General features: G+C 39.6%; 1 protein-coding gene across 4 annotated transcripts in view; it reads left to right on the top strand.

Moving 5' to 3' along the window:
* SHANK2 (SH3 and multiple ankyrin repeat domains 2) overlaps positions 1–22,425 on the top strand; it is a 359,601-nt gene that overhangs the window by 85,522 nt on the left and 251,654 nt on the right. For 2 of the 4 annotated variants that reach the window (XM_057408746.1, XM_057408750.1), the window contains one exon: positions 20,406–20,456. The exons of the other annotated variants lie outside the window; for them this stretch is intronic. In XM_057408746.1, coding sequence (XP_057264729.1) covers positions 20,406–20,456 — 51 coding nt within the window. The remainder of the gene's footprint in view (positions 1–20,405; positions 20,457–22,425) is intronic. 4 annotated transcript variants of the gene reach the window in all.

Raw genomic sequence — 22,425 nt, 5'->3', positions numbered from 1 at the left:
TCATTTCCCTTTCTGGTAGTGTATGATCTATAATAGAGTTTAAAACTGTGCAGTAACATGAATTCTCATAGCACTGTGAGACTTTCAGTTTTGCATAAAGGCAATAACTTCTGCATGAAAGCTCATAGTGAGTTTGAAGGGTTCTTACCTGAGAAAGTGAGATAGTTCCTTTTCATGTAAGAATTCTTCATCCATCTGTATTTATAAACAGTCTGAGGTAAATAATAACTACAGTTGAATCAGTGAATAGGTGAGCATCTTGTTGTCGTCTATATTTACATATGGCTCATGGTTTTATAACTTCATGAAGATGTTGAAATGGAAGGAAATGGTTGTTTAGATTCAAATGATCCTTTTATTTCTGCCATGTTAGTCCTCAATAGTTTGGCTTGCATGTAGAGTCAGTGCACAATTACTGCACGTAGCCAGTATTATGTTTTATATTGCTTTAAATAGATCTTGTTCTTCTAAGAGTAGTTGTGCACAATAAAAGAAAAAAAACCCTAGTGAAGGAACAACTTCCTAGCATTTATTACGCATACACTTACAGTATGAGTAACTGTAAAGTCAAAGTAACGCTTACAGTATACTTACAAACAGCAGTCTCTAGACTGGTTTGCTTGAAGGAACGCTGATGTTACTGTCATCATTTTTTGGACTGACTGTTGCAGGTTCCCAGTTATGTCAGTGTGTGGGAGAAGCTGGGATGTAGTTATCAAGTAGATGGATGAGACTCAGTCCAGGAAACAAGCGATAGCCACGTGGCTGAGGCTTTCGGCAGAACTTACTGCTGACTGTAAAGACTTTCTGTAGGGTTTGATGATTTCTAGAGAAATGCTTAGAAGCTATCTTCTGTAGGAAAATTCTGCAAGTTTTCCTCATTCCTTCCCTTTTCCACTGAAGGATAGAAATAGCAGTGCTTCCATGGTTCACTTGTGCTTTTTGGTGGATTGCACATAACTGTTTGAATTTGTCTGAAAGAAGAAACATTATGTTATGTTGTTTCCTCCGAGCTAATTCAATTTAACAGGAATTTGTCCCTTCATATTTATTACTTTAAATAAAATAACAAAAATTAAGTCATCAGCGTGTCTTTCTCTGGAATGTCTCCCAGTTAAAAAAAAAAAAAGGGAATAAATCAAAGAACAATATCCTGAACAGAAAACCCAAGAGCTGGGATGATGATGAACGTGCAGAATAAGGTCAGCGTTGAAACTTCAACAAGTTGGCTTTTATTTATCTTACTTATCTGGTTATCTGCTATATTCATGTAGTTTTGGATGTACTCCAACATGTATCATTTGCGTAATGCACCTTCTTAGAGCCTTGAGGCAACAGAGTGGGAAGGAATAGTAAAGAGCTTGAGAAGTATCTTCATGAATATATGAAGGACAGATCACACTCTAAAGTCTCTTGAGAAACGTTTCATCTTTCATCTCTCAGAAAGTGTCTTTTTGGGTATATAGTGAATTTTGGTGTTGAACCAGTTCATTAAACCTTGGTTTGGGTATTTTAGGCTCATTCAATAATTATGGTTACTTTGTATTTTGTAATTCTTTTAGACTCAATAGTCATTAAGTTAGAAGTGTGAGAAATGCTTTGGAATACGTGCAGCTTTGGGTGGGTCTCTTCTATGGAGGTTTAAGCTGGGAGGTGATGAGCTGTTCAGTCATTTAATAGTAAGCTTGTCATTGAGATTGCTTATTCACAACAGCATCCATTGGAAGAAGGGGTTGGTGATGCTTTGAGAAAAACTCCACCTTGCTCTTGATCCACTGGAAAAAAACCTTCCCATCCCTCATGGAAGATCTCTGACCTAATCTTCTAGCTTTTAGTGGTCATCATGCACAGGATCTTTAGCTATAGAGACTTAAATGCAATCCTCATATACAGCTAAGTAATATAAATGGCAATAATACTTTTTTCCACAAGAATTTTCCTACTTTACTGGGTACGTCATCCTAAGCCTGGGCTGCATCAAAAGGAGCATGACCAGCAGGTTGAAGGTGATCCTGCCCCTCTACTCTGCTCCCGTGAGACCTCACTTGGAGTACTGTTTGCGGTTCTGTTGTCCTTAACACGAAAAGGACATGGAACTGTTGGAACAAGTGCAGAGGAGGCCACGAGGATGATCAGGGGACTGGAGCACCTCCTGTATGAAGACAGGCTGAGAAAGTTGGGGCTGTTCAGGCTGGAGAAGAGAAGGCTGCGTGGAGACCTCATAGCAGCTTCCAGTATCTGAAGGGGGCCTTTAAGGATGCTGGGGAGAGACTCTTCATTAGGGACTGTAGTGATAGGAGAAGCGGTAATGGGTTCAAATTTAAACAGGGGAAGTTTAAATTGGATATAAGGGAGTTCTTTCCTGTGAGGGTGGTGAGGCACTGGAATGGGTTGCCCAGGGAGGTTGTGAATGCTCCATCCCTGGCAGTGTTCAAGGCCAGGTTGGACAGAGCCTTGGGTGCCATGGTTTAGTGTGAGGTGTCCCTGCCCATGGCAGGGGGGTTGGAACTGGATGATCTTGAGGTCCTTTCCAACCCTAACTATTCTATGCTTCTATGATTCTAAGTATGGGAAGATTTTAATTGGTGGCAGTGTTGGAGGCTGGACCTAATTTAGTAGTTACAAAAGCAGGTTTTATCTGGTGGCAGAAACAAGTTCTTACATTTCTCAAATCAAGTATCTGAAAAAGGAAAAATATTTGCTTTAAATCTCTAATCTCACATGGTGAGGAACTACACTACCCATGTCCATCTGGATTGACACGTGCTAATTAACATTATTCTTAGATAATTTTGTTGTCCCAAACTATTGCAGTAGGAAGTCACTTGTACTTTGAATGCAGAAGGTATTGTGTGGGTGTCTTCCAGTTTGCTAGTAGTCACAAAGCTGTTTCAAGTAATGTTGCCAAAACTGCAATGATAAGGCTCTACCAGCAGTAATGTAATGCTTATGATTCATGGTCCTGTGCTGTGCGCTGTAGTGAAGGGGCTGCTTTGTGTGGTGGCAGTGCTCAACCTTCCCATAGGAGGAGGGTATCGTACCTGTGGATGCAAGGGATTGAGTCTGCAGTGTGCCATCATCAACAGCACTTACATCTCAATGTGCTGCTCCAAAGAGCTCCACTTCAACAAGTACATATGCTTAAGTGCTGGGTATGAAGCACCTCCAATATGAAGACAGGCTGAGAAAACTGGGGCTGTTCAGCCTGGAGAAGAGAAGCTGTGCAGAGACCTCAGAGCAGCTTCCAGTGTGTGAAGGGGTCTACAAGGATGCTGGAGAGGGACTCTTCATCAGGGACTGCAGTGAAAGGACAAGGGGTGATGGGTTCAAACTGAAACAGGGGAAGTTCAGGTTAGATATAAAGAAAAAAACTGTTGTGAGGGTGCTGAGGTGCTGGCACAGGGTGCCCAGAGAAGCTGTTTCTGCCCCATCCCTGGCAGTGTTCAAGGCCAGCTTGGACAGGGCTTGGAGTAACCTGCTCTAGTGGAAGGTGCCCCTGCCCTTGGCAAGGGGTTGGAACTGGATGAGCTTTAAAGGTCCATTGCAGTCCCAACTATTCTGTGATGTCTTTTTTTATGATTTGGTATCACTTATTATCTATTCCACCTTTGCCTGCCAGTTGGCATTTACATTAGATTCCTTTTTTAAGCTGTCTGTGAAGTCTGGTTTTGTTCAGTTAAGAGGCTGAATTGCATGTCATAAAGGGAGTCTTATTTAGATTTTCTTATGTGTTTTTACCCCCTTGTCCTGTATCTTTGCCATCCTGTAGTGCTAAGACTATCCCGGTTGTTGAAGATGATGGAGAGGGAGCTCTGGTGAAACTTGACCGGAGTATCCTGTAGCAGTAGGAAATTCTAATTCACAGCCACTAAACCTTTGTCCCACAAAGATTGTTCTTCCTTTTTATTTAATTATAGAGCACTTACATTAAACAAATATGTTGAGATGCTGAAAAACGAGGTGTATGTAAAATAAACTTCTTTGAAAGAATCGTAAGACTTCACACTTCTGTAAAAAGAAGAATAATGTAAAATTAACTTCTTTTTAGAGTAAAAAAAGGCAAAGATAATGACCCACGGATTAATGTGACATCTGACTGTGAGAGAGAGATGTTCTTCTGAGGTGTGTAGTGTCTGGTTATTTCACTTAGATCTTGCCAGATAAAAGCATGTACTTAGGGTCAGTGTGAGCAGCCATGTTTATTATTTGTCTGATTCATCTCCAGAGAGATGGAGTCTTTTAAAGGCAAAATGGATTAAAGTTTGGATCCAAACCAGAAGAAGTAGGCGCCATTGGCAACCTGATTAATTGAAGGAGCCCCTACCTAGTCTTCAAGAAAGAGGAGATTTTGCCAGTAAATTTCTCAGCCAAGTAAAATTGTGCGACAGGCCACTCTCTTGGCTATGCTGAGTGTGTTTCAAGAGAGGGAAGGTAATTTAGGGTTTCAGAACCATCAGGAAAGGTCAGAGGGGGTAGATGTACTTGGAGCAGCTCAGCAGCAGCACTTCAGTTGAAGAGCATGTACTTCAGTGGTCCTAGCTCCATGTTGTTTCTTCAGACTGGAGAAAGCCTAATTTCTCTCACATCCTCATTCTGAATGGCTGCAGCTCCCTGTCTCAAGGATAATTGCACAGAGGAAGCTCATGATGAAATAAAGGGTGATTTGTGGAAGGGGGAGACCTGGGGTCCAATTCCTCTGACTGTCCTCATGACTGATCTGCAGCGTGTAAATGTTCAGGCGAGGTTGCACTAAGCAGTTGTATCCCTTTTTGGTTGTAAGCCTTTGTGCCTCCCATCAAACCAGAGTTTTGTGGAACACTCTTCCATTTAGCCGTTATAGGAGCAAAAAACCCCTGTTACTTGTTCCATGCTATTAAAAAATGTGAATATACCCTCTGCAAGTTCAAAACTGTGAGGATTCTCTCATACATGTTCTCCCTTCTTTTATCAGTGAGTGCTTCTTCCTTACCTTGCTCCTCTTCCCACCATCAATTGACAATGTTTCCATCTCAGGTAATACATTGCGTGTCTGGGTGACTGATGTATTGAAACCTTGGCAGGAGAAGTATTTAGCACTGATAACTATTTGTTTTACTTGGTGCTATCGTTTTCAGTAACAAACTAAGAAATAAGAGCCTTGCCAATGTTTCCTGTGGCTTAGTACAACCAAAGTCAACTTGCTGTCAGTAGCAGCAAAAGTTCACGTGAGTCTTATTTCAGGCAGGGGATGGTGCAGTCCTGTATGACCAAATCAAACATAAAAGATAAAGATTCAGAGGAGAGGAAGAAAGGATCTCAGTCAAGGATTAAAGCCAAGATCCAGATTTCATTGTATGTATTTCTTTTACGAGGTTCAAAACATCACTGAATCCCTTTTGTTTTCTTGACAAATGTTTGAAAGGTGAATGAAAATTGCTATATTATTTAGCAATTAGTCCTATTTGAAATAGATTTTTCATCCAGCAAGAAAATCTGTTACCATAAGTAGTTAGCAACTGGTTTTACAAGCAGTCTGAGATGCTTAATAGAGCTTCTCAGATTATTTCAGTACATCCTGCCCCCAGATTAGGATTATAACAACATCAAAGTATAATTATCATTTATTTTGAAAGTCTTTGGAACCCAGAAGTGTATTGCAGCTCAGTGCCTGTTGTTCCATCATTCTTCCTGCTTAGAGGAAGACATTCCGTATACTCCTGATGTGCAGTACAGCAGTTGCATGTTGTTAAAAAATAATACTAATGTCCCTTTTTAAACAGCTTTTTTTTTTAACGAGCTATAGCACATTTCTAATGTATTTAACTTTCTGCATTTATTCATTGCAAAATAAGAGAAAGTGATGGATTAAAAGATGTGATGAATAGAAAAGTTAATCCCTGATTGTTTTCATCCAGCCTGCAGCTGTCTGTGAGTAAATGAGCACAGCAGATTTAGGAAGCATTTGCTCTACGGAATTTACTATGGCTTCTATAGGATGGAGGTACAAACCCCAATCATATATGTAGGAATATTGAAGCTTTCCTTAGATACAGATATGCAGATATTAAGTACATTGCAAGCTGATAATCCTTTGACTTGGATAACCTATTTTTAACTCTCCCTTTTGCCTTGCTTCTTTGTGATGAGATGAATATTCAGATGGATTAAGTGACATGGGTTGTTCTTCTTCAAGTGAACAAGGTTTGTTTCGATATTGTACATCTTGTCCTTCAGCAGCTCGGAAGCTCGAGGCAATAGGATTCTTTAGTTTTATGTTGTTTGCATTTTTGCCATAGAGAAATGAAACACGTTGAGCTGGTGAGCGAGTTTTGGGTAGTTGATCAGCAGCCTAACTAATACTTGGATACTGTTGCTAGGCTTCGAGTCAGAGTTCCTGTATTCCTCTATAATTATGCAGAGATATGTGTGTATGTGATGGTTTGTCTGTGCTTTCACATGGATTTCTTTCCTTTTTTAATTGAAAATCTGCTAATATGGTAGGCTTATCCTTTATAATATACGTATTCCACACCGGGCAATTGCATTGAAATAAAACATTTCTCAAGTATGAATAAAAGTGATTATTTTTATTGGTATTGCGCCTGTAAAAATCTTAAAACCATGATTTTATCGTAGAATAAGCAGAACAGGTCTTTCCCAACATAAGGATATTAGTTGCTTTGTGGTAAAATTGCTTTTCTAACCCGTTTTCTTTAATTAGATCAGAATGATTGAGGTCAGCAATCTTGGTTTTTCAGCTGCAAGTGTTTGCGTTAAATGCTAGCCAACCCCATGACTATTCTGTTTCTTATTTATTTGGGTCTTGGGAACTGTTGAGTAATTTCAGTTTTCATAAATCAAACCTGTAAAGTTAGGGGAGGTCATATTTAGAAAGATAAAAGCAGAAACAAGAAAAGGCAGGAAATGACTTAAAAATCTACAAACCTGTCAGCAGCATGCGATGCTTGCTCTGTTTTTGTCGCCTGTTACTTAATAGAAGGCAAAGGATGCAAACACGTATTAATAGCCTTGTGTATTTCTCATGTGAATGTGGATAACATGAACCTGTTTCATAGGCTAGTGGGCATTTTAATGTGGGAAAGGTTATATTAGTGTAATTTGGATGGCAAAGACGCTGGGATCGTCATTGCCCACGTTTTAAATGCATTTGGTTTGATAGATCGTTGTAATCCTGTGTTCCCTTTTATAGTTTCTTTCAAGTGTCTCTTATTTTTATTCTTATTATTTAATTTTAATTATTTGATTTAATTATAGGAAAAAGAAACCCTTTAAATTAATTACACATAAGTTGGGTTACAAGCAAAGGACTACTGATGGGTATGAAATAGATTTGTGGCTATTATTTATCTGTTTTTCTCCAAAGGCTTCAAGGAATAGACTATCATATCCTCAGTCTTGCTAGGTGGTAGCAAATAAATTGGGAAAACTGGGAATTGTGAGCTGTTAATGTAATTACATACCAAAATGTAGGACAGAGCTTGAAAAACTTGCAGTAGTTTTCTTTTTCCCTTTGATCACAAGCAGTTTTGTTTTCTGTGTATGTATTAGTACAAAATTCTGCAGTAACCAGTTTTAATTCAAAGTTTAAGCTTTATTTTCAGAAGTTATTATTATTACTGGCTTTTGAACTTTGGGGTATTCTGGGCATATAACAAACTGCATGCAGGGCAGCACAAATTACATGGTGTATGGTCATTGCCTGTGAGTTCTTAGGCTTACCCTGAATTTTGAGCATCTTAGTTTTGTGTTCTGCTGGTTTTGAATCCATTTGGTTTACTTGCTCTAGGTTCGATGGCACCTTTATTAAACAGATGTATCTTGTTTCTAACACCAGTATGTCTGGCTGTAGCAAGAGGACGCAGAGCACAGATGGATCTTCCCAACCATGGTACTGTGTCCATGCCCACGTTTCTCTTCCAAAGCTACTCTCTCCTTAGTGAAAAGGAGCTGATCTGAACTGATAGGAAGAACTCTGAGGAGAGGTAAAACTTGAATCAAAATCTGAATTGAATATAAGAAACGACCTTGGACTTCGCAGGTTTTATTTCTGCTGCTGTTCCGTCAGCATTGCCTTAAGCACCTTTCTGCTAGTTTCTTCCAGGTCCACTAAATCTCTCTCCCTAAACTTTCTATAATGGAGGTTGGAACTAGATGATCTTTAAGGTCCTTTACAACTCAAACCATTCTATGATTCTATGATAATTGTGCTTTTCTAAGAGGGTATGCCCTTTGGGAAGTATGTGATCATTACAGTCATGATACATAGGCCAGGTTGGACAGGGCTTAGGGCAACCTGCTCTCGTGGAAAGTGTCCCTTCCCGTGGCAGGGGGTTGGAACTGGCTGAGCTTTAGGGTTTCTTCCAACTCAAACCATTCAGTGATTCTGTGTGGTCTATGCAGGTCTCTGTATATGGGAGGGTTTGGATGGCAATTCAATATTAGGATATTAGAGGGTCCACACCTAGAAAGGGAAGGCAGGGAGCCTTGGATGCAGCTCTAAGAGATGAGAGAGCCCAAGAAGGACTACTATAGAAGAAAAATTATTTGAAGTGTCACACAGAGTATTCTGGTATTCCTGAAAAGTTCATGTATTTTCTGTACATCATTTTTTCAACATGAGCCTCAAGAGCTCTCTAAGATTGTGTCAGGCGGATTTCACGCAGTGCTGTGAAGCCAGGTCAAAAATAGAGGTAAGACAAATGGAGAAACAGATGTGTGCAGAACCCTGTGGCTTTCTATTTCCCCCATTCACAATGGTGAGAACACAGGGAAAAGAGATGAAAGAACATGAAATAAATCCTAGAGTTAAAAAAAGAATGCAGAACCAAACACAACAGGTAATATAGAGATTGATAAGAATAGTCAGGAATGCTTCCTGAAGAAAATGCCTTTGTTTCCCAGAATATTGAGGTGGACTACATAAAACCCCCAGAATAAACTAAAAAGAAACTCTCAATGTAATGTAGGTCCTTATACTGAGCACTTCATCACAAACCTTTTCTTACACTCAATAATTTCCTTTATATATAGGCTTATAGGCTATGAATAGGTTGTGAAGTCAAGACTAAAGGCATAGGGGTGGATTTGTAACTTCTGAATATGTGGATTTTTATGTGCCAGTGTGGGTCTTAATTATTGTGCTATTGAAAATAATTAGGTTCAGTATAACTCCCATTTGGAAAAAGAAATCGCTCCCATGGAATCATGGAATAACTGGATTTAAATAGGGATAGCCTTCCAAATGCAGAAGCAAGTTGGTTACATTGCCAATCATATAAAACAAGTACTCTCACGAAAAAAACCCTGTATCAACATAAACCTGAGTATTTGTGAGTTTAGTGATTTCAAGGAGTGTGACCAGCAGGTCGAAGGAGGTGATCCTGCCCCTCTACTCTGCTCCTGTGAGACCTCGCTTGGAGTATTGTGTGCAGTTCTGGTGTCCTCAACACATAAAGGACATGGAACTGTTGGAACAAGTGCAGAGGAGGCCACGAGGATGATCAGGGGATTGGAGCACCTCCTGTATGAAGACAGGCTGAGGAAGTTGGGGCTGTTCAGCCTGGAGAAGAGAAGGCTGCGTGGAGACCTCATAGCAGCCTTCCAGTATCTGAAGGGGGCCTATAGGGATGCTGGGGAGGGACTCTTCATTAGGGACTGTAGTGACAGGACAAGGGGTAATGGGTTCAAATTTAAACAGGGGAAGTTTAGATTGGATATAAGGAGGAAGTTCTTTCCTGTGAGGGTGGTGAGGCACTGGAATGGGTTGCCCAGGGAAGTTGTGAATGCTCCATCCCTGGCAGTGTTCAAGGCCAGGTTGGACAGAGGCTTGGGTGACATGGTTTAGTGTGAGGTGTCCCTGCCCATGGCAGGGGGGTTGGAACTGGATGATCTTAAGGTCCTTTCCAACCCTAACTACTCTATGATTCTATGAAGGATAGGATTTTTCTTTTAGATTGATTCAAATAATCTTTTCAGTAATTGCTGATCTGCTCCATTTGAACAGATTTCTTACACTTCATTGACTCCCTTATCTTGGAACTCCTCTTTGTGTTATGCTAAATTTATATTTACATGATTTTTAACAGCTAAACATAACAGTTTTCTTTCAAACCATTTATCAAAGTAAATTTGTTATTATGTGTTCTATTCAGCATACAATGGTTTGGCAATTTAAGAATTTAGGCTTCTCTGAAGAAATGTGTTTTAACATCTTCTGCATAATCTGATCATCATAACAAGGTATTAATGTCAGAATGTTCCTGAAAATGGATCTGATAATATGCAGTGTCTTGAAAAGGAAATAGTATCCTCGTAGAAGTCCATTTGTAGTCGAATTATAGATAAGGCTTGATAAAGGGATAGGGTTTTAAGCATACTGCTTTGTAATGTGTAATGTTTCACACTGTAGTTCACACTGTTCACAATATTTCACGCTGTGGCTGTTATTCCATTTATATCTCAATCTCCTGGGCGGTGCCTGAGTTGGCAGTCTTTCCCTTGGATTTTGGGATAAGCTGGATCTTTTGCAGTAAAGGTTAAAAAGGGTAAGTTCAGGCTAGATAGAAGGAAGAAGGTTTTTACTGTGAGGGTGGTGAGGCACTGGCACAGGGTGCCCAGAGAAGCTGTGGCTGCCCCATCCCTGGCAGTGTTCGAGACCAGGTTGGACACAAGGGCTTGGAGCAAGCTGCTCTAGTAGAAGGTGTCCCTGCCTGTGGCAGGGGTTGGAACCGGATGAGCTTTAAGCTCCCTTCCAACCCAAACCAGTCTGGGATTCTGTGATCTTCCCATGGTGTCCAAGGCAATTGAAACAACTTGAGTGTTTTCTGTCATTCCCTCTGTACTTGGAACTGGTGTTTGGAGATGTTATTTTTATTTTTCCTCTTTTGTCTCGTTGCCAGATGTCCACTTCAGTGACACAGAAAGTGTCTTAGAAGATTTTTCTGTAGTTTGCAGTGTAAGGGCAGCTGAATCAGGAGGATGTCTTGTTCACTGGTTTCCATGGTTCTCCCCAGTCGCACGTGGCAGTCCCAAAGGACCTGATTTTTGTGACAGTAACTGGGTTTTAAAGATACTGGAGAAATAATTACTTTGGAGTTATCTGGCTTTGTTTGCTTTCAGGAGTAGCTAAAAATATAAGCATCTCTTTGCTCCTTCCGTAACATGGGTGGGTACGTGCACATCTTCCATCTGGGTGGTTGCATGTATCAGACTGGACTGTGGATTCCAGTCTCCTGCAGTCTGCCCAGGGTGTACCCTGGGAATCCTACTAGTGTGCAACAAGGTGGTTTTCTCAGTGAATCTCTTCTGGGTTGATTTTTTTTCTTCTTATCCTTTCTGTGTGTGTCTTGAAGAATTTCCCATCCAGGTTTTGAAGTCCAAACACTTATTTTCCACTCTGTTTTTGATGTAATGTCGCTGAAAGAATTGTTGAGGATTTTTCAGAAAAAAAAACAGGATGCTGTCTCGATACAGAAGAGGTTGCAGAGTAAATATTACCCAGCAGAGTGGCTATAAAGGGGTGAAATCCATGCCGAATGAAAAGGACAAAAGATTTATTGAATTGAAGAGGCAGGAAGACTTACGGCAGTAGGATTGTATTTCTTGTGTGTGTGTAGGAGTATCTCTGGTTGTCTGTTAATTATGTATTTCTCCTAACTCCAATAGGCTAGGACTTCAGTACCCCAGTAAAGATACCATCCTAAAGCTATCATTCTAGCTGTATGCCTTTAGAAATAAGGAAACTATGAATATAAAATGCCCAGATTTTATTCTTCCTCCTACAGGATTCTCTTATGAAAAAACCTAACCCGTTACTTGATAAATTTCTGTTCTGTCTATATAAGCTTTTGTATTATAGCATTTCCTACTTGGGAAACTGCCTCTTACATCTCTTTGGAACATCTGAGATAGCAAAATTTAACATAATTCTGTCGTGTGTTTTCAGTTTTAAATGTGCCTTATCAAATCTGCAGTTTAACACAAATCATTTATTTATCCTGAAGAAATAATTCGTGTCTCCTGAAAAAGGCCTTTCAAGGGCAAACTGGCAGCTGGCTGCTTGCTTCTTCTCTCTCTTTCTTCTAACAGTCAGTCACTAGTTCTTGTACCATTTCTGGGACTGCAGGCACCAAGGTACAGGTGTATTTTGACCTCACGGATTTTAGCAGCCTGAAATTAATGTTTCATGTGTGTTACTGAAACGGGAGATTTAGGGTAGATGTAAGGAAGAAATTTGTTACTGTGAGGGTGCTGAGGCGCTGGCACAGGGTGCCCAGAGAAGCTGTGGCTGCCCCATCCCTGGCAGTGTTCAAGGCCAGGTTGGATGGCGCTTGGAGCAAGCTGCTCTAGTGGGAGGTGTCCATGCCCATGGTGGGGGAGTGGAACTGGATGAGCTTTAAGCTCCCTTCCAACACAAACCATTCTGTGAGTGTGTGATTCTAGTTGTTCTCTTCTGTAGTCCCCATCCCACAGAGACAGGCTTTATCTTATGCTGTATACTCTGGTCCTGTCTCACTCTCTTTGCCTTCAGAAGGAAACCCAGTCCTTCCTGCATGTCCATGTGGCACTTATCCAGATGTCCAGGGTCATGCATCACATGAAATCCAAAGAGGCCGTGAGTCCCCAGCAATTTCTGTGTTAGCTCAAGTTTATCTTTACCTTTCTTTTAAGGGCTAAGCTTTTTATTTTGGGTCAAAGCCTGGCTTATCTTGCCGGCTTCATTAACACTCTTGAGAATGCCAGGTGCTAAAAGAGCTCTATTTTTGCTGCACAGATCAAGTGTGTCTAGTTTCTTGTGGCCTATTTTTACATATTTCTTCCTTCTATGACTAGGAAAAGCTGTGAAGGGAACAAAGAGATTGTGAATAGCCAGAGCAAACTGCTATGATATCATTACAGGAAAATAAAGTGGGGGATATATCTATGAGATTTCATTTCTGAGAGGGCATGGAGTTAAAATTAAAGGCAAGAAATGATATATATAAAAACAAATAAAAAGTAGAATGCTACATTCTGTTTGATATATTTCATCTGTCTACTGACTATTTCCAGATAATCTTATCAAAAAAGCTTTTAGGCCTTTAAATAAAGGATTCTTCAGAACCACTGGCTCAGAATTTTTCTCCCTTATCCACAGGTATTGCAGGGCATTGTGATTTAGCATTTGCTGTCAAGGAGTTGTCTACAGAAGGTGAGGAGGTGCTGAAGAACCTGATGGCTCTTTCACCCCAGAGGAGGAGGCACATATTCTACTGGGGTTGTGGGCTTGAATCCTGTGGTTTCCTGTCTTAAATGTGACCAACTGGCCAGGCTATGGGGATGCAGGAGGAGGAAAGGAGATGCTCTGGTCTTCAGTGCAGAAGCTGCAGGGACTCTGATGCTGACCTGTGGCTTCAGAGGGCAAGTGCTGGGATATTGCTCTGTGGTTATTAATGTACAGTGGGTATACATGAGATGGAAACACAGGAAAGCAGCAGAGAACTACACATGATGACTTGTAGTGTAGCAGTAGGGCAAAAAAAGGTTCCTTAGACTAAGCTAACCAAACCATTTCAGTCCTCCCCATAGATCCTTTGGACTTTTGGATGCTTTCCTTGTCCCCTGAATTCATTTATTCAGACATCTTCATAAGCAATAGATGCATATTCTAATATATGAACTGAAAGAGACAAAAGATGGAAGGACTGGTTGGACATTGGTTATTTCAACTAGATGAAAGCAAACTTACATTAATTAGATTCCTCATATAGTCATTCTTTGGATTTTTACCAGAGGACTGTTTTTTCCTTGTTGTAAATAATTATATCCTCTTTTGGGGTTTTTGGTTGTTTTCATTGCTAGCTTGGTTGTGCACAGTGGGAGGACATCCAGTGTCTTGGTTGGATGGAGAAGGGTTTCCCTTGCATCATCTTTACTGACAAAAGCTAAAGCTTGGAGCCAGTCTGCCTCCAAAGGGGGTAGAGGTTTCTCTCCATGTGCCTGCACTGCAGGATTTTTTGGGTGTATTTTTAAGTAAGAGAAGATCTAGTTGAGTGAGAATCCCTGTGGGTTAACAGTGCTTCCCAGCCTTCTGTGGAGTACAGGTGATGATCTGAGAAAGTACCTTTCAAAAGTTACTTACTGGCAGGAATTTTATGCAATTAAGCATCATTTTTGGCATGTCCAGAGATGTGGAGGAAATAGTCAACTTTTTCGTTGTATGGTGGACTTTATTATGTGACATTCCCAAACAGAATTTAGGATTTTTGTTGATTTACTTTATTATTTCTAAAAAAAAAAAAAAAAAAAAAAAAATTATGGAATTATCCCAAAGATAATAGGGCTTTAGGGTGTCCCCCCCCCTTTTTAAAGGATCTGCCTCTTTGCTGCAAATAACTGAAAGTTAAAAGGATGGAGAGTCTGTTACTAAGTCTAGGGTGTTGCCAGAGATTTATGGAACAGGGTCCCTGTGTGGGTGATGCTTGGGTCGCTATGGTGACGGTGCTTTAACACTGGCACTGCATCCCACGGGCTGGAAATGACCCCTGTGTCTGCTGTGGTAGCCAGGAATCACCCTGCCCTGAGGACAGTCAGTGTTTTCCACCCCTGGCTACGTCTCAATAATCAGTCACAGTTCATTCTGTGCCAACAGATGAGGGAAGTGTTTCAATTGATGGGGGAAGTTTTCCTGGTGTCTAAACTCTGTTATGCAAGTGACAAATCGTGTTCAGCATTAAGGAAGTGTAAATCTGGATAAAAGCCACACGAATTATTGTGGATTTAGGCTAGTGCCTCATCTTAGGGTGTGTTTGGGTTTCCTCTTGGAGAAGAAAAAAGACAATCTATTAAGTCTTTTTCTGGCAGCTGCTGGACTGTGTCCTGTGCAATCTGAAATATTCTCTGTGATGAAAATATCTGCTTCTCTTCTGGCTCAACTCTTCCAAGTGAAAAAATGGAGTAAGGAGTTGTTTAAAACCAAAGATTCCCCATTTAGATACACTTAGTATTTGGTAACGGCGTGTTCTTCGCGTACCATGGTAAAGCTGTAATGTGCTTCTGATACCCAAATGTTGATCCAGTGCTATATACAATTAAAATCTGAAATGATTTGATTAATACTGGGTTCATGTACAATAGCAGTTATGCTGGTTTCTGAGACAGTAAGTTACACTGACACCAGCCTTGAATCTAGCTTTTATAGATTATACCAGCATATGGCTTAGACACTTTGTTACCATCCCTAACACAACAGGCTCTAATTTTAGATCATTCTTTGCTGGTTACAGCTAAATTGTTTTTGCCATACACTTTTTCTTCTTGAAGAAAAGTAAAGGCTTTTTTGTTGTTGTTGTTGTTTGCAGTATCTTAATAATCATGCTGAAGTCCGTTAAGCTTGGTGGAAGCTAGAAAGAAATAGGAAAACAGTGAGTCATTAAAATACATGTTGTGGAGGATGAAAGTCTCTCTTCTGGTTGAATTGCTTCCAGGCAATAAGGAAAAGTCAGCCAAGTCTGAGAATTTTGGCAAGTTTTTTACTGGTGGGTAAATAACCCTAAAATAATCTTTGGTACATGAGAGGTGCCTGGAAGGGGTTCAGGAAGCAGGGCAGGAGTACGCAGGTGGCACTGGTGTGGTATAGAGTTATTTGACCCATCAGTGAGCACCAGTGTGCTCATATGAGCCCTTGTCACCCAAGGTTGGCATTTGACTCGGTTGTTGCAGGGAAAGCCCTGTTTAAAAAGACAAAAGGGTTTGTTTCATGGGGTGTCAGGCGAGTACACAGATCGTTATCAAATCATTATCATTAGAGATCATGATTGAATAAAGAGCAGCCTATGCCTTATGTTCCTAATAGGCTTCTATAGATGGAGGATTACAAGAAATGGGTTCTAGTCATGACAATGCATGTTTCTTGATAGAGCCATTACCTTTACATTAGTCTCATACAAGCTATAGGGTGTCCTTTCCAAACAGCTTTCATATTTCTCTGTTAATAACATTTTATAGGTTGCTTACTTGTGACAGGGCAAGATGATAATGGATGTGTTTGAAATGATAAAAACCAGATCAGTAGTTAAACTTACTTTATCATTAGATAAAGAATCTTTTCTGCAAAGCTGAACATCTTTTAATTGCATAAAACTGAACACAGAGAGTCAAGATTTACTTATGGATAAAATAAAGGGCATACCTCGCCCCATTCAGACATGTAGGAAAATCAGTGCAATTCGCACTGGCCCAAAAGAGGCTTGAAATCAAAATCAGGTCTCAAATGATACTCAAGATTTTTCTCTTTTAGCACATGTGGATTTGAGATAAGATCAGTATAGTCTGTATGTGAAGAGAAGCGAATTCTGAAGTAATTGGCACAATATTTGGGTACCTATTTCATCTTTTCCTAGAATGCCACTTCTTTGTAGATGGATCAGCAATAGAAGCACAGGAGACGTCAATTATTCAACCTAAATGAATAATCTTTAAATCTTGAGTATGTGTGTACAATGTGCTAGTGATATAAAATAAGTTATTGTAAAGGATGTTTTAGATTGCAGTTGATCTTAAATTTGGTGGCTATTTTTGGCACAGAAATGCTTCCAAACAGTCTATGAAATATATAATACAGCTCTATAGGGAAAGCATCATGTTTGAAGTACATAGGATCCTGAAAATCAGAGGTGAATATCATTTGAAGATGTGTTTGTGCTTGGTCTTCCTAGGGGAATGCTTAGATCTCTCTGTGGAAATCTTCAAGAAGGCACCATGAAAGTAGAGTTTTGGTCTGGATTAGAAGAACATTAAAAATGTCTTGGTAATGTCCGTACAGTGAGAGCTGAGCTCTGTTCTTGCTGAGTCGAGGTCCTGTGTCTCTTGACTAAGTGGTGTGTTGTCACTACACAATCCCTATAATATGGTGTAGTTTTAACACTCCAGATCTTACTCCAGCAGATATAAAGGAGCCAATTTAACTGAAAATCCATGAAAGGAAATACAATTGAACTAAAGCTGCCAGTACAGTGGTTTATGTCAGTAGTGTTTCTGACCATTTAACAAGTGTACATATTCTAAGGTATTAGCCAAATTCTTATTAAAACAAGATTTCAGCCTGAATTCTAAGTGGAGGTGGGTTTTGATCTGATTTCTTCATCATCACCAGCATCTTTTACTCATTTTACCTGGAATAACTGACGTTTAGGATTTCATGTTGCCTCAGGCTTTTTGACAGTCAAATATATATCTGAAAGGACTGCAGAAAAACATGATCTTAATGGATTTTTTGCCACCTGGAGTGAGGCAAATTTGATGTTCTAATTCCTTATTTTCCACTTTCTAATTTTCCACTTGTGACATAAATGTTTTCTGTTGTAATTTGTCATTCTGTAATTTCATGAAAGCAGGTCTAGGGCTGCCAGCAGAGATTTTGGGTTCAACCAGTTGTTGAAATAAATAACTAGTTGATTAAATCTGTGTTTTCCATTGGAAATGTCTTGCCTGAAAAACAAACAGGAGTTTCCATTGAATTGAAAACTGTTTTGCTGTTTATAAACTGTGGAGGAAAAACCAAATATCAAGAGTGAAATGAGAGGGTTGAAGCTATTAAATTCCAATAATGATCATTAATGCATGGAGTTTACAACAGCCCAAGTGTGCATGGATGATAATACATTCAGGCACATGGAAATACTTCATAATATGAGATTTATGCAGATTTCATGGAAAATTTGTCCAGAGTAATCTGTGTACACTTGGAAAAATTGTGCCTCTTTCTTCTGTTCTCATCAGCTTGCAAGTAATGGTGTTTAACTCCTTCACACCTAAACCGGCCTTTCTGTTTTCACATGTACCTTCATGTTTCCCGTTGTATGCTCCTAAAGATAATAAAATGATTGTCATAAATCATGGTCGAAGGTAATCCCCACTGAAAATGAAGATTGTGGCAGCAGTAACTTATTTCCTCATTGGAAATGTTTTGTAGATAACTTTAGGTTTATTTTTATGCCTCCCTGTTGTGTGTGCAAAGTTTCATAGAGAAAGAATGAACATAACTGTAGTCAGTGCTACCATAAATGCAAGCTTTTAATAGGTAAAAATCAGCCTTTCTCAGGTATGTGCTGAAGAACCCACGTTTATTGATAAGGAGTGAAAATTCATTTGAATCCAAATGAGGGCAGCTCCTTCTCAGTGCACAGGCATAGGTCAGTGCTTTTCCCAGGGAAAGAGACTGGATTTCAGGCTAAGTGGTACCAAAGACAGGGGCTGTGATGATTTGTGCGGCTCCCACAGGAGCCTCCAGACTGGTGTCGGGAGTTGTGAATGATCCTCATTCTTAACTGTTTTCCCTTGATTTGCATTTGCTTCTGAGCTGCTTAACCACTGGTAGATTATTTCCATTTTCCTGGTGAATAATGCATGAGGGTATATAAGTGGATGTTCCTTGGCTGAGTGGGCTGCAGATGAAAAGTGTCAGCTCCTTTGCAGCATTAATGTGCATTTTTTTTCTCAGGTTAAAGCTGTAGAGAACCTAGATCTGCTTTTTTTGGATAACTCCTACAAGTGCCAAAATATTGGCAATGTTTGCCTTTGCTTTTCTGTTCCATTTGAATACCTGTTATTACAATGAAAAAGTCAGTTGCCAATTTTCCACTACAAGCTTATTTTCCTTGAGACTCCCCTTCAAGCTTTCCATGTTACATTGTTGTACCTGCTGCTGCAGCTTCCTGAAAACTATCAGGAACGGGGTCTTTCAGTTGGTTTTGCTCCCACTAAGGGTATTTTGTTTTACCAACTCTGAACACTGATTCCTTCTTGCACTTCCTTCTTGCTCTAGCATATTCCAGAGGGATAATTGGAGTATCCTCTGCTGCACAAGCAGCCTTAAGACACAGATCCCTGCAATTCTTGTGTATAATCTGTGTAATGTTTCATGTAGTAGATTTAAACAAGTTGAATGCAGTAGTAAGTGAAGCAACACTTTAACCCATCTATCGTCCACCTGGTAGGAAAACCCCCACAAATTTATCCCTCATTAATTTACTAAGGGGCATTTGAGTATCTTAATGTACATTTGTTTCAGTCCCTGGGGTAGGCAGATCTTTTCTTCCTTTTCAGCTTACTAAAAATATCCCTTTATATTCCTTAATACTAGAAAATCAAAGCACAACCATTGCTCTTGTTTGCTTGTGGTTAGGGAAGTTGTAGTTATGGGACATCTATTCAAGATCATCATTTGATCCCTAAAACATCAAAACTCTGACACTTCTGTCACAGGCCATTCTAAACCAAATCTATAATTGGGGTGGTAAAAAGTGAAAACTTTCAGGGATGTATCTGACATGTCAAATACTTTGGAAAATGGTGTTTGCTATGAAATTCCTGTGGGAGTGTGGTTAGAAAGAGCTTTCTAAAACAGGGAGTTGTGCTACCGAACAGAACTGCCTTATAACATCCGTCATGGCCAAACTTCCCAACTATAACAATAAAACTTCCCAACTATAACAATATCCCTTGAATTTATAGACACTCAGACACGAACTGTAGATAATTATAGTGTAAAATAATGCTTTTAAACTAAACTTAGGCTGACATTTCCTAAGATAAAAGTTTGAAAGCGTGTGGAATTGGAGGGGTTGTATAGGAAACACTGCACTAAGTTGTGCAAATGATATAATAATAATTGAATAGCTATGAAAACAGAATTCCATCAATATTCAAAACCAGCCCTAGGAGTGTTTTGTGGACTTTTTATAGTGCTTGATGTAGAGATGCAGAGAAAATATGTGGCAGAAATGCACATTCATAGATGGGCTCGTTTCAGGTTGTACATCAGGAATTGTCAAAATATAGCCAAAGAATAGAGAGGAAGAAGAGAAAAACTGTTTCTAGGAGATGGGGTTTAAATTTGAAATAATTACAAAACCTGCTATCAGGGTGTTGTCCAGAAGGGTAAGTGATGGTTTTGTGATGGTGATTCTGTTACGGAGGCGGAGAGGGGAGTGTTAGCGTCTTGTTCACCACTACAGAAAGTGGTCCCTGACTCTCCAATGTGTCACTCCAAACACTGCACTTAAAGCAGTCTTCTTCAGTGTTCCAGTTGTATTGCTAAGATATTCCAGTCTTCCAAAACCTGTCACCATCCTCTGCCATCTCTAATCACATTTAACATTGCTCAGTACATTCCATTACCTCATTTTCATTTCCCCCTTTCATGTGCAGCATGGCAGGGACAGCAGAGTAGTAGAAACTAAGAGAAACTGGAGTTGGCTTCCCCATCTGCTTTAAAACCTTTCTTTTGTCCATGTTTCCATTTTCAAATCATTCCATCAGAAGAGCTTTGCTTCCATAAACTTCTGCTTTCCAATTTTCCCCTTAAAGTTAGATTCTGACACCTAACTTCTTTCTGATGTTGCCTTCATTCCTTGCCCTTCTTAAAGGATCCTGCTTCCCATATCCAAGTAGAAGTCCCTGGAACCCGTTCCTGTCAGGTAAGGGTTAAACCATGGTAATTTTTCTGTTTGGGGGCGATAGTAAAAAAGTCTAATTTTGGTGTTCTGATTCCTGGTGAAGAAAAATTAACAAAACCCAGAGGTATTTTAGGAGCATAGCTTTCCCTTAAGGAAACCTTTCGTGGACCCATATTCTGTTGCCTTGAGGTTAAGTTGGCAGTAGATAAAGAGGGTCACTGTTAAAGATTCTGGGCTGTGAATGACTCCAAACTCCACACTGGGGCCTCAGAACATTGAAAAGATGGATGGACTGAAGAAGGTTTTTATTGTAAGATGCTTATTGTTGTGACTAATAGAATAGTCTGTTCTTAATGTGTTTTATGCTATGTCTGCATATATGAAATCATGTATCGAAAGTAGTGATTGAATGTTGTATTATTCTGGTCAGTATGGCAGAGTGATCTTGACATGTTTGAGAGTAACACACTCATTTTAAGAGTGGTGTTACTTGTAGGGAGTACTGGATATTTATATTACCAAGGAAGAACAAGGCAGTTCTGCACCTCATCTCACACTTGTCTTGTGGATGACATTTCAGCAAGGATTCTGTATCCAGGTATCCTCCTTTACACGGTCCTACCTTCCTTTTTCATGGGAAAGCCAGTAACTGTGCAGCAGAAAAAGGACAGCTTTGGATAGAAGACTGCATTAAAAGAAATATTTTATGCTATGGACCCAATTAACAATCAAAAACTGTAAGCTGTCAGAACAATAGATTGAAAAAGAGTTTAATATATATTAAGGTTTATTAAGCTATATAATTACAGATTAAGATGTACATTGCAATAAGTGGGGTAGTCCCCCCTGGATCATTGTAGCTGTCACCCATCCCCTATAAAGTGTCATCCATGTAATTTTGATGCACTGTATTTGTTTTAAAACGCACTGATTTTATTATTTTTCATGTGTAATAACTATATAGTCATTATGTACAGGTACTTCTATGAATACAGATAGTGGGGTTGTTTGAAGAAGTTCTTTATAGAGAATGGTTCTTGCTTAATTCATACTGATACGTTGTGTTAGTATACTGGTATTTCAATGCGGTTTACAATTCAGTTGTGAACAGGAAGATTCTGAATTTCATCAAACAATGTGGGCTTTTTCTTAAGTATTAAAAAATAGCAGCTTAATTTTTATTCAAAGCCAAGAGAATTTGGGCATGGAGGTCCTTTTGAGCATCCTGACTTTGGAGTTTAATGGAGATAATGGCCCTGATGCTGGCCTGAGATTTGCAAAGTGTCCTCATGAGCCATGCAACATTCCAGGGACTTTGCAAAGTAGGGAAATGGTTGTAGAATACATATTGCATAAGAGGTCTTGGAGGATGCCTACAGCAAGCCCACTTGTCAGTGGATGTGTGCTTGTGCAGCTGGGTCTATGCCTATCCATTTCTTATGGTGCTGTGAGTGACAGAAGCCATTTTAGAGTAATTAAGTTCTCAAAACTCGAAATAAAATGCTTCAGATGCTTTAACAAAGGAACAAAAAGTGTTGGATTTTTCAGAGTATTATCAGAAGTAAAAAGGAAATGTTAAACATACGGTAATGTTACTTGAGGTGTACTTGCTTGCTCTTTTCTGTCACTTCAGCTGTACTTCATCTCTTTGTGGATCTGAGTTTCAGAACTGAATGTGACTGAGAGTTTGATGCTGGATCAAAGGAGGTATTTTCAGACCTGAAATACATGTTGGAGCAGCAACAGCCACATTCCCAATTTACTAAAGCTCAAATAGCCTTCTTTTAAAATCGTAGGGACAAATTAACCAATACTTTTTTCAACATGACTAAGACATAATTCATTCAAATGGCTTGTAAATGCTTGCACAGTATGTTTTGGAAGAATAAATTATATGGGATAGCCTTTGTATTATTGTACAATTTGCCTCTATTCTGTATGGAGAACGTCTGACGATAGGTCAGTTAAACTCCTGGTGAGAGACATGCAG

Source organism: Pezoporus wallicus, unplaced genomic scaffold, assembly GCF_028554395.1.
Source record: "Pezoporus wallicus isolate ANWC-B61680 ecotype Strahan unplaced genomic scaffold, APGP_CSIRO_Pwel_v1 contig_6382, whole genome shotgun sequence".
In the NCBI taxonomy this organism is placed as follows: domain Eukaryota; kingdom Metazoa; phylum Chordata; class Aves; order Psittaciformes; family Psittacidae; genus Pezoporus; species Pezoporus wallicus.
This window is presented reverse-complemented; position numbering and strand designations above follow the sequence as displayed.